The sequence below is a fragment of the Macadamia integrifolia genome, chromosome 12, assembly GCF_013358625.1.
Source record: "Macadamia integrifolia cultivar HAES 741 chromosome 12, SCU_Mint_v3, whole genome shotgun sequence".
Classification (NCBI taxonomy): Eukaryota; Viridiplantae; Streptophyta; class Magnoliopsida; order Proteales; family Proteaceae; genus Macadamia; species Macadamia integrifolia.
The window spans coordinates 28628925-28641718 of NC_056568.1; the positions used below are offsets into that span (position 1 = coordinate 28628925).

The window sequence follows — 12794 nt, forward strand, 5'->3', positions numbered from 1 at the left end:
TATTTTTTTTGCTAAAGATTCAAATTTGATTAACATATAGTGTCATCTAGAATGTACAAAAAAGCATAAAACAATTCTCTAGGTACCACCTTCAGCATTGCCATCAGCAGGAGCCTAGAAAACTAACTTAACAAAACCTATGACGAGACCTTGTTATTGCATCATTATAAACCTCCTTCATGATGTATTCGGGAAGATCAAAATTTTGAACTTATCATAATTGATTAACTGACATGAGATGAGAGCTAGCTAGTAATTCCATGATGTCTTTTATAGCCCTGAATTCGTTGTCGTTAGCACTACAAAAAAATAAAACTATCATTAGTAAAACCCAAATGTATTTTAGAAGGAGCTATTCTTGCAACCCTAACTCTTTCAGTTCTATCCTCAATTTATTTTTTGATAAGTAATTTAGATAATACTTCCACACTTACTTTCGTTTTTTTTTTTTTATATATTTTTTTAGAAGGTTCATGACTTCTGCTGAAGGAGCCATTGATGAGAACAATGAAAGAAACTGAACTAACATAGTTAAAAATAAGAGAGATGTACCCAAGATGCTAGTGTGGGAAGAATGTCCCACGCTATGTCAATAGTGGGGTAGAGAATAATATCATGCACATGAGATTCATATGGTCAGAGCAGAAGAGAAAAATCAATAAAAAATCCCATGTGAGAAGGCAATAGTTCATAGGAAACTTTTTTTCTCTAAAATTAATATCTCAAAATTTAGAATAAATCCCAAGCCTTAAAAGGGTAGCCATCAAACAATTCTGCCTACTAAGTTGCCAACTATACCCTAATTAAGAATGGACTTATACCCAATTAAATTATTAAATGGCATAAGATCTTGTGCATTTTTTGATTTCTTCCTCATTAGCTCATTCTGCCTTACAATGTGGTAAAACATGGTAGAACATGTGGTAGATTAATCTATCCATTGTGCACTGATAAAGTTTCAGTCCAAACAAATAGGGGAAGTTCCTTCAAAGTGATTCCAAATTGATGGGAAGTTATAATAATGCTGCAAATAGTGATTCCAAAGCGATAGAACTTTATAATAATATCGCAAATTTCATTAATATGAAATGACATTCTTGTAATTTTTATAAAAACTTATTTCGAAGGGATTCTTCTTTCCCACTGGTGGAAGAAAATTTTTGCCTCCTTGTATTACATACAACTTTTATGAAACTTTAACCATCAACACGGATGAGGAGCCTTTCATGAAACTTTTGCCTCTTGGTATACAGATTTTCCAATTTCTGTAATGCACTCTAATTTCTTTCAAATTTCAAAGTGAAAGGTATATCACTTATTCAGGTAAGCAATATAGAAAAGTTGAAAGCACTTGATATGTTATAAACTACCAAATTGGAACTCAACTCAAACATGTACAGAAATGCACATTAGGGTTATCAAAAGAGGGAGTTTTATATACACAACACCATTGGGATAAGCTTGTCTCAATGATTCATCATTTAAGCCACGTGGTAGGATGATGTGACATTTTGGCCATTGGATAAACATGTCTATGTTTGGATGAGTCACATGCCAAATTTTAATACCTAACTGAATCAAACACCCTTGCGTTAATTGCATGCATCTTTATCTTTTTCAGTCATTTGTATGCTCATACTTTACATCCTCTACCTGTGCTCGCATGGAAATTCTTTTCCCTATCAAAGATAACAAAGAGAGATACCCCACTATATAAATAGAAAAAACATGAAAGTAAGAAAACAAAAAGAGTATATTTCCTTATGGAGAAAGTTTCTTCCACCATGCTGAATGGTTGAAGGAAAACCCACAATCTGACAGTCATTAATACTTCCCTCCGATAGAAGGAAAATAATCCTCTGTTTTTCTCATCCCTATTTTTTCTTGTTTTGCCACCTGCAGAACGCGACACGTGGACAACTTTAAGACCAACGCACCAGATGTAATAATCCTCACCCAATCTTGACCGTTGATCTCCTTATTGTCCACGTGTCGCGTTCTGCAGGTAGCAAAACAAAGAAAAACATGGATGGAAAAAACAGAGGATTTTGATCCCCGATAGAACGGAAAATTCAAAAATATCCCCATCCTCATTATAATCCTCATCCCAACCCATCATTGTTGTAGGGAAACTGCCTCCTTTCATTACAAAACCCTTCTTTGTTACTTTTGAAGTTTAAATACAAAAACTTACATGCCTTCATTAGCCTTGTATACATAACAGATCCAAGTAAACTTGGGCATCTTGGGCCCATATTTGATCTCATCTATTTGTTGTATTCTAATTCTTAGAAACTTACAAGCACTACTAGTACGTACTATTAGTTGTACAAAGCCCAGAAGAAAGCCCAAGATTTTGATCTGATAATGTAAGATTTCAGAGCAAAATAGCTCAGGTGACTTTTAATGCTGTAGGTGTAGCAAACTGTAGGCAGTATCTGGGGATAGACATATGCACCTTCCTTGGCAATACAGATTCAATAGAGGATTGTTGCTTGGAAGAACATCTCTGATAAGAAGCTGACCATTTCATCTGCATAAATCTCCTCTTCCTCCATGGTCCCATGTGGATTTTCATCTCACTCATTGATCTCTTCGCCGCGTCACATACGACACGTAAAATTGCATTGAATTGCTCCGGTTTCCCAACGAAAAACTCTGGCAGTTGATTTATCAATTCCCGGTATTCATCGCAAGATTTCGCCATCTCGAATTCAGCCCGAAATTCTAATTCAATTAAGTACTTAGATTCCTTCTTATGCCCTGATCTGCTAAAAATGACATCTATGTAGTCATGGGATCCTGCATGGTTCAATAGATAACTTAACTATTAGGAAAGTCTTTTAGGTTTTAATAGTAAAAACAGAAACCACATAAGAAAATCATGAAGGATGACTAGGGATGGAAAGATGATTATTTTTTGATCCAAGTCAATTCCACCATCTCTTTCTTATTGAAAACTAGTCCCCTCTTGCTTGGTGACAAGTGGCAACCAAATTAAGAAGCCGATTAATTGAAGATTAAAGTCAATTAATGTTGTGTTATACGTGAAAGTAATTATCCCACATTGGATGTATATAACCGTATATTGCATAGAACGATTTGGGTACACTTTTTCACAGCTAGTTTTTAAGGGTGAATTCTCCATCTAGCGAATTAAGAAGCTTTTTAATTGTTCATTTCTTGTTGGATTCACACAAAAGCAATTATCCCACATCAGATGTGAATATCCTACCTCGCATATAAGGATATGGGTACTCCTTTTTAACGGCTAATTTTAAGGGTGAGTTCTACCCGAGTCCCAATACTAACAAGTACAAAGATCAAGATCATCTATGATAAGATAGAAAATTTACCTCCTGGCATCTTAGATGTAGATTTCCATTTGGATGTGCAAAGTGCAGCATTGAGTCCCTTATCACAAAGATGATCGACGACAGCTCGCCGTAAGCATTTAGAACAGCCATTAAAGCTAGGGTTTCTACATTGACACAATGCTGTCTCTCTAGCCTTTTCCAATGCTTTTCTAACTTCTTCATGTAGCTTCAACCCTGTTGGGCTACTATACTCAAGAATTTCCTGCAAAAAACCAAATGAATAGACCAATTTTAACTTTAAATTGAGATCTTAATAAATAATACCTCCTTGATTACAAGATTGAACAGAAAATATAACAGATAAGATTAAAATCTTCCACATAGAACCAGAGAATGGAACCATAATCTATATAAAGCAAAACAAAAATGATCAGATTTCCTGAAAATTAATTTGTTTCTGATAGATCATTTAAAGCAAAGTATTTACCAGAAGCAGGTCATGTTTTGATTCCCAGAACACAGTTCTCTCCATTGAATCACTGCCATTGGATTCATCATCACCACAATCATCCTCAAAAGGCCGATCAAAGCCACCGGAATCTTCGCCGTAAAACTCAGAAATCTGCTCTTCAAGGCTACTGATCAGGAACCCATCACCTTCAAGAGCCTTCTCTTCTCGAATCAGACCCATTTTCTGAGCCTCAAGAAGATGAAGATAAAATGAAGATGATGATGAAGATGAAAAAGAAAAGGCTCTTGCAAAGAAAAAATGGATGGATGAAGGGATTATATATATATATGGGATAGGATCTTCCACGTCAGCATGATATGAACAGTGTTTTGTGTTTTTTTACTTGTAATAAGTGAGATGGTAAGAGAAGAAACCTGTTTGGGTTCAAATTTGAAACTGAGTCAAACATGATTTGGTCAAAGACCTAAATAAAAATCAGCTATTTATTGGATTTTCGACCGTTGGATTAGAATCTGACAATAAATGTTCAAAATTGTAACTCATAGATGTTGATCTCTTGGATTAATATCCTCCTATAATTTAAAATTTTGAGCTATCTGTGGTAGGGTTCATATATAAAGAAATATGTAAAAATAAGATGTGACAGTTGGGCATGAGCTTGCATCTTCCATAAGAGGACAACTAGAAGCCTTAGTTCTTTGTTTTTGATTTGCTTCTTTCTATTTTATATGGTCCTTACCTTAGTTCAATTAGATATATATATATATATATATATAGAGGTTAAAAGAGAAGTTAATGTCTTTCTTTTGTTAAACACCCTAATTAGGGTGTTAATGGGTTGGGTTAGGTTGGGTTGATTTGGTTTGGTTTGGTTTTGATCAGGTTGAATTTGTTTTGATTAGTTAATCGGCCAACCCGAACTCAAATCATTAAGGAATATTTGAATTCAATTTGGTTTCGTTGGTTTCATTTTGGTTTTTTGTTATTCGTTTGTAATCAGGTTACTATAATGTTTTGTTATATCATTTTACTTGTATACATAAGGAAATCAATGGGAAGAATTTTTTTTTTTTTTTATTTCTTATAGAAATAATATCGGTCTACTCTTGGTTTTAATCAAAAGTTTCTATCAATCCAACTCCAAACCAAATTAATAAGAATTTGGTTCTGTCAAGGCTGAACCAGTCAGTTTTATCGGCCCTTCAATTTTGAGGTTGAACCTTGACACCCCCAAAAAAGAAAGAAAAAGCATTTGTAAGTGCTGCTTTGATGAGCCTAGGGTTAAAAACTTAATTAACTAGTGAATCCTAAGGCATAAACTTAATTAATTTGCAATAATTTACGGGATACATGAAATTTATGTATTATATTTGAAAAGTAAGTTTGTTATCATTACAATGAGATTAGAAATTTTATTTGAATGGCGATCATATTGCGAATTAATTTGATCGATTTTGATCGATCCAAGTGAATTAATTATTTATGATTCATCTAATCATAAATAAGGGTCCGTTTGATAACGTTTCTGCCGTTTCTGTTTCAAGAAACGCCAGAAACATAAATTTCCATTTCTAGAAACAGAAACAGAATTGAAGGTATTTGATAAGTCATGTTTTTAGAAGTCGATGGTAACCAGTGAAAGAATTGCCACAAGTCGTTTCTAGAAACGGCGAAACAAGTTGAACTTGTTTCGCCTTGATCGTTTCTTGAGCCATAAATAAGTAAAAATTTCTATTTCTATTTTATAAAAATAAGTGAAACGAAACAGTTTTATCAAACGTTTTTTGCTCCGTTTCTGTTGTTTCTGTTTCTGCTGTTTCTAGAAACAGAAACAGTAGAAACGCGTTTCTTGAAACGTTATCAAACGGGCCCTAAGTCAACATGTGATTTTAGTTATGGATACCACAATTGAAAAAAAATCAACTTAATTATAAATTATAATTAGTATGTTCCATCTTAAATTTTTGTAGGCGTCTTAAACTCTAATGTCTATTTGGTTAGGGTTATGGGCTTCTAATTCATTGGCAGATAGTTAGACAGTTGGACTAGCGTAAGTCTAAGAAAGACCATAGGTTCAAACCTTCTTTACCCACCTTTTAAAAATATAATAATAATAGATTAGTAATCAATAATATTTAATTAGTGTTGACCTAGTAACCCCCTCAGCGACCCCTCCTATCTAAACCCCAATGTGGTCTTGCATCAAAATAAAAAAATAAAAAAATAAAAAATCTATTTGGATTGAAGTGAAATGAAAAAAATAGGTAAGAAATAGTGAAATAAAATCAATAAATTTTGCATCTTTATCATGTGCTTAAATGAAATACTCATATTATTCTTAGTCTACCGAGTCAGCAGACAAGAGTGACACTTACTATCAATAAAAAAAGAATGGCTCATTATTTCGCCGTGTGGAAAACATGCACTAATTAAGCATTCAACAAAAAAATATGCGTCATATATAACTTTTAACTTACATGATTTCGTGCTCAGATGGCATGTTTTAATCCCCTCATACATGAAAGTAAGGGTGTCAATTCTGTATGATACAAGCCATATAACCTCATATCGATACTATGTTGAATAATAATTTTATACAGAATTGCATATTACATATTGCATCAAATTTGTTCGATTTGATATTCGGTATGATATCAATATTCGGTCTGATATCGATACAATATGATGTGTTTTTTAAGTCATATTCCATATCTATACCGTATCGAATAGTCTTTGAACAGGAATCTTTTGGTATGATTCGGTACCAATAATTTGGTATGGACCAATTTCGGTGTTCAATTTTTGGTATAAATTGACACCCTTACATGAAACGATGAAGAATGCATAATAAAGGGCACGATTCAACAAAAAATTAACAATAAAATAATTATATTTTCTTTTAATTATATGATAATACTTTAAAAATTATCATAAATAAAAATTTCATTTTGATCATAATAATTAGAATATCAGGAAAGGGATAGGTATGCTATCGATAAATAGTAGACTAGCGCACGACACCAATAACGACATATAATGAAATATCATACAAGAAAGATATGATGATAATTTCAAAAGAAAAAAAAAAAAGATAGATGTACACATTAGGTGCTAGCTAGGTTACTGATGGCAGACTTAACTTTCTCCCAAAAATCAAATGTTTAAGTTGACTAAATTTTGCTCAAGTTCTAAATTATTACTACTACTACTAGCTTTTCCTTTCTCATCGTTGTTGTAGTCTATGAGATTAATGATTTTGAATGGACTTATAAGGAAATGCTGGTACATTCAAGCAACTTATCAGGTAGTGCTGGTTCCTCACCACCTGCTCTATTGTGGATACTTTGTCCATTACCCTACTACCTTACCTGATGGAGTGGCGCGTCCTGATTAGTGGTGTTTAATTGGGCCCCACTTTGCTCGTAAAATTCTCTCACTTAAAAATAAATAAAATTCTATTCAAGGTTATAGATGTTGTCTTCATCATCGCTCTCAGGGTCATTTAAGTCTATCTCTATTCTTTTTGCTCTTTCACTCTGAATCAAATCACTTATCTGTATTAATCATGCCACTTCAAATAATGTTTTCACAATTTATCATGTATTGAGGCTACTTCCAAATAAATTCTAATTTTAACATTCCTTTTTTATTGTTCCTAGTTTTACTATTAAATATTCTCATTTCAACTCCACTTTATAGTCGGTTAATGGTGAACTCCATACCATTCACTAATTGACCAAAGAATAAGCGCCAATTGCCAATGCAGAAGTTGGCTAGCAATATTAATGGTATTAATCGGTTATGTCATCACATTACATGGACATTAGGGTAGTATTTCTCAGGTCCATAGACCTAGTTTAGTTCATGCCCAAACTAGAGAAATTTTACCCCATCCCATATAGGGATTTAGTAATCAGTATCATATACAATATTGGTCTCAATCGATATCAATCCGAAAGGAACCATGTAAAGAGATTTGTCCCTAATTTCTTAAAGAACCATTTTCCCCTTAATCCGTATGATCCATCACTACAAATCAATACAGAATTACCCAAGATCCGATCCCATCCTATCAAGGATTTAAAGGGTAAAGTAAAGCCTTAACCAGTTTCTTTTAAAGGGCAAATAGTTGTCTTCTCCTACATGATTGGTATAAGAAAACTTTCAAAATTTGTAGCCATTTTGTTAATATTTATTTAGTATAATTATTTTTCGGGTATAAAACTCACATGGCCACATTGGGCCAGATGAGGACCCACTAGGGGCCAAATAGAAAACCCAAGAGGGCCAGCAAAGGGGCTACTAGGCCATTTTGTTAATATCACTCTGAATTCATGTGGCAAGTGCAATTCTAAGGGGTTCTATTAAAGAACTCTAAGCCCAAATTTAAGTTGTTAAATAAAGAGGGCCAGTTCTTACCAGGGAAAAAAAATGAAGAGGGTAAATAGTTATAATAAGACATGCCAGGGCTTCAATTTTATTTATTTATTTTTAATCTGGTAAAGATAAATTTATTGAGAGGAATTAGGAAAATTCATAGATGTCAAATATTGATCTTGGATCCATAGATCAGAAATGAGCCAAATTATCGTATCGAAGGAAAAAAAAAAAAAGCGGTCGAATTACCAATTACTAGTACTAAGTAGTAGTTGGAAACCTTTTGAAATATTTCCTATTTAAAAATGGAGAAATGAGCAGTCTTTGGTCATGCAGTCCTTGTGCCCAGACATTACCCATTTGTGGGTTGCTCTGATGGTTAGGGCAAATTAGGGATTGTGTGAATAAGCGCATCGGTCCCAGATTCGATTTTCTATCTGTGCATCTATGATTTAAGTGGAAACCGTGGAGGTGGATTAATGTATTAGTCTCCCTGAAAATTAGTTGAGATGCGCATAAGTTGGTCTAGACACCTTGGTTAACAAAAAAATAAAATAAAATAAAATAAAGAAAATATCAAAGTGTATGAAGCATGTATTCAATGCCTTGAGGAGGAGGTTAAAGACTTAAAAGGTTCTTATTTGACTTCCCATGCTTGGATGTAAATACCTTTGGAATGAAATCATTGTTTTGTTCATTCATTTGGAAGATTGATAAACCTATTATGGCATTAAATATTATCCTTTGGATCGTATATTATTATCCTTTGGATTGTATATGGTACTGACTAGGGGTGAAACAATGCTGGGTTGGGCTGGGTTTCTTAAAACCCTAACCTAACCCTAGGTCTTCAAAATTCAACCCAGCCCAACCCAATCCTGTTGGGTTCATACCAACCCAACCCGGCCCTAATTGACCTTGTCAGGGCTGGGTTGGGTAGGGTTAGGTCGAGCTTGGTTGGGTTGGGTTGGGTTGACCTTGGCTTCTACAATGGTTGAATTAACCTTGATTGATCTATTTTTGCCACTCATATCAAAATTATAGAAAAATGTAATACCAATAGGAGCCCTTAATTCTAATATAAAAATTCAGGGTTAAATTTCGGGCTGGGTTGAGTTGGGTTGGACTGAACTAAGGCTTCCGAAGTCCGACCCAACCCTAACCCAGGGTTGGGTTTTTTCTTGATGGTTGTTTTATCTTGGAACTAGGTAGATTCAAAAGATTCACGAATTACATTAATAGGAGGTGTTTGCTACCTTACGAGAATGTTATTTGAATTGCATGAGTTTACCTTAATTGTTGAAGATTGATTCATCCTAAGTTCGGTTCATTGAAGATTACTCGCTTGAAGACAAGTTCATTAACTTTTTTTTGGTAAACAGAAACTCCTTCGGCAGGAAGAGATTTACACATGTTGGGAAGTGCGCAAACCTCCCTTGAGTCCTTGACCATGGAGCAGTAATAGGCCAACATATCCTACTCTCATTGGATAAGGCCTTCCTAACTAGAGAAACTGCGATGCAGATTGATTCCCTAGGAATACAGATAAAAATACATTCATCAAATTGAGATGCAATGAACCGGATATTTGAGATCAGAACTTAGATGAAAACTGGGCAGGGCCTCCAAGGATTATGAACAATTGAGATCAGCTCAGAGCAATCCGACTCAACAATGATATGGGATGTTCCTTGACTGATGCCGTCTATGAGGCCAAGCCTCAGAGCAAACCGACACAGCAATAAAATGTCTTGTGGTATCTATAAAAATAACAAACCATTGTGATATAATAATTCACCTTAATTTTAAGAAGAAAATAAAAAGGTCACATATGCCTGTGACAAAAAGACCACCCTACCTCCTGGTTAGATCCATGTGCACCTCTTATGTTTAAGTCTCTATACCAACGCAATGACCATGTGACCAGCTAACAATCTTCAACTATTCTTTTAAGTAAACGTTTGGTCAGTCAAAATCATGTAGATAAGCTTATCTTGAAGGATTCTTAGGGATTCCTTGCCCTTATATTTGTGATATGAAAGAATTTTTTTTATCCTTTTCTTGGGTGTTGGGATGTGGATGATATCAAAAAAATTAACATGTGATTGTTGACCAAAAGAAAGAGTCAAATGTTAATAATCTTTTATTGGACTGGACACAGGGTTGGCAACTAATTGGAAAGACTAAACAATAGCCCCCTAAAAAATTTTAATTCCTTCAAGCCAATCATGAGCTATGGATGCTCCTTTGAAATGTCAAAAACTCCTAAAAATACCATTATTGACTGTCAACTATTAAATTATCTGGATTTTTTTAACAAGTATATAAAGATATTATAATATTATATTAAGAGAATAAGTAAAACAAGTTCATTATTAAAAACATTTGAATTATTTGTCTCATGTCGGTCATATAATAATAATATATTATACTATTACTCCTTAACAGATGCAAAATTATACATATCTATGTTTTTCAAAGGAAAAAAATGAGTAGAATATGAATGTAAACTCTTAATTTATTAATGTTATGGAGGGAGAGTTTTTTGGCTAGGATTGTGGCTTGTGCATCAGCACATGGGTCAATAGAAATGCACTTAAAAGTATCAACAAGACATATTATTGCGTTTCATAAGGAGTGGGACAGTCATTTTACCCTCATGTGTCTAGGCGTAGTCCCCACACTTCCTCACAAAAAAAATATTTTTCTTAATTTTATTTTGAACATATGACCACACGAGAACATTGTTTTTAAGCACATAATCCTCAGTTTAAGGAAAGACATATCTCTGCACGTACATTATATGTAAATTAACTATCTAATCCGGGGTCCCACCTAAATGATTTTTTTTATTTATTTATGAATAATGGGTCTATTGTTAATGTTAATAAATGAAGATGGGTTTTGCTTATTTTTATCCCAAATCTTGGCTAAGAAAACACATAAATTGTCTTAGTTTGACAAAGGTATCCCCATACCCTATGAAATTCTATAAAATATTTCTTAGCATATTACACAGTTGCCTCCATATCACAGCATGCACTACTCTTTTTTTTCGGTGAGATCACTCTTTAAGGTCATTGAGCATGTTTTGAAGGATTTTGTAGAGTTTTTTTACCTTCATTTCCATAAGACGCCTTGCAATGGCAAGTTCTTCAATCCATGAAAGAAAAATTAAGGAAAAGAGAAAGATGTTCAACTTTCTTTAGTAAAGAAAAAAGCTTTAAATACTACTAAGACTCTGTTCGGTTGCAAGGGAAATTAAAGAGAAGATAAGTGAAATCTACAAAGTGAAAAAAAAAAAAAATTTGTGATCATTATCCCATAAGACTATATCACTAACTCTAAATCATTTCGTATTTGATTATTAAATTTCATTTTACTTTATATCCAAAACCCTTTGCTATAAAATGTAAAATGTTCCATTACTAAATATGGTAAGATATTTAAGTAGTTTATATAATTACATGGGGTAATGATAGTAAAATTTTCCTTTTTAAGTTAAAAATTTTTCATTTCCTTCCCTTTAATTCCATTGTAATCAAACATAACCTAAATACTCCCAAATTAGAGATAGATTGTACAAAGAAACTTCCAAAGAGACTGCCAGAAATGGTTTTAGTGCACATAAGATATCAATTATCTTCAAAATCAATACAATACTTTCAGCCAAAAAAGAGAAGAAAAAATTGATACAGTATTGATATGGCATCTGCATGAATTGGCCGTAAACAAATTTATCCCTAATTTTCCTTATAAATGGGTTTTTTTTAATCGTTTTACCATTTATCCATTCCATTTTAATGACGTAATATCGACATAATAGCTATTGGTAGCTAACGATACTGATACAGACCACCTCACATCGATACCTCAAACCATGGTGCAAGAGAAGGTCAACACACGACATTTCAAATCTAGCACTCCTTTCCTCAAAATCTTCCCCAGCCCCCATACCTCCTTATCCTTAAAATGGAAAAAGATTGATACCTAAGAGTAGGTCAACCAATCTTAAATCTTTAGAATTAGTCATTAAAAAAGAAACACTTGGCTCAAGCCTCCCAATGACGTGGTCCTCGTAATGCTTTATATGCTCTATAAGTCTATGAACAATCATCCAACCATATCAGCATCTCTTATCCGAACATTGATGTTTTTTCTTTTAATTTAACTTGTTTGCATTTGAAAGAAAAAAAAAAAATTGTAAAAATCAAACAGTACTATACGGCGTAGTTGCTAGGCCACCTATTGTATAAATTACCTTTCTAAGTAGTTATTTCTAGATCTACTAGACATTCCACAAACTTTGGGTTTGGGTGGTCTGGTTTGGATTTGGTCTTAGGTTTGACCGGTTCAATTTGATTTTATATCACATATATTTTTTCTCCAATAAAGATATATGAAAACATGAAAACAACATTTGGTAATGCAAAGGATACGAAAATCCCTTCATGCTACAAATGTGAGACATCAAGTGCATGTAAATCACTTCATACGAATACCTTGACATATAGTGTTAGCTGCTTTGTGTCAATTTGTTAACTTTTCCTTTATCAATTCATCACGCAAAATCCCATAAACAATTAGAAATGTCTCTTTGTAACAAAGCAGCTAATACCTTGAAAATA

At 33.6% G+C, this 12794-nt stretch overlaps 1 protein-coding gene across 1 annotated transcript; it reads right to left on the bottom strand.

The window, feature by feature from the left end:
* Window positions 1-2130: 2130 nt before the first annotated feature.
* Window positions 2131-4063, bottom strand: LOC122058354. Its single transcript, XM_042621005.1, has 3 exons — window positions 3805-4063; window positions 3357-3579; window positions 2131-2802 (listed from the first exon to the last, which is right to left on the bottom strand). The coding sequence occupies exons 1-3, from the start codon at window positions 4006-4008 to the stop codon at window positions 2393-2395; spliced, it is 837 nt and encodes a 278-aa protein (XP_042476939.1). The 5' UTR covers window positions 4009-4063; the 3' UTR covers window positions 2131-2392.
* Between the last annotated feature and the right edge of the window lie 8731 nt (window positions 4064-12794).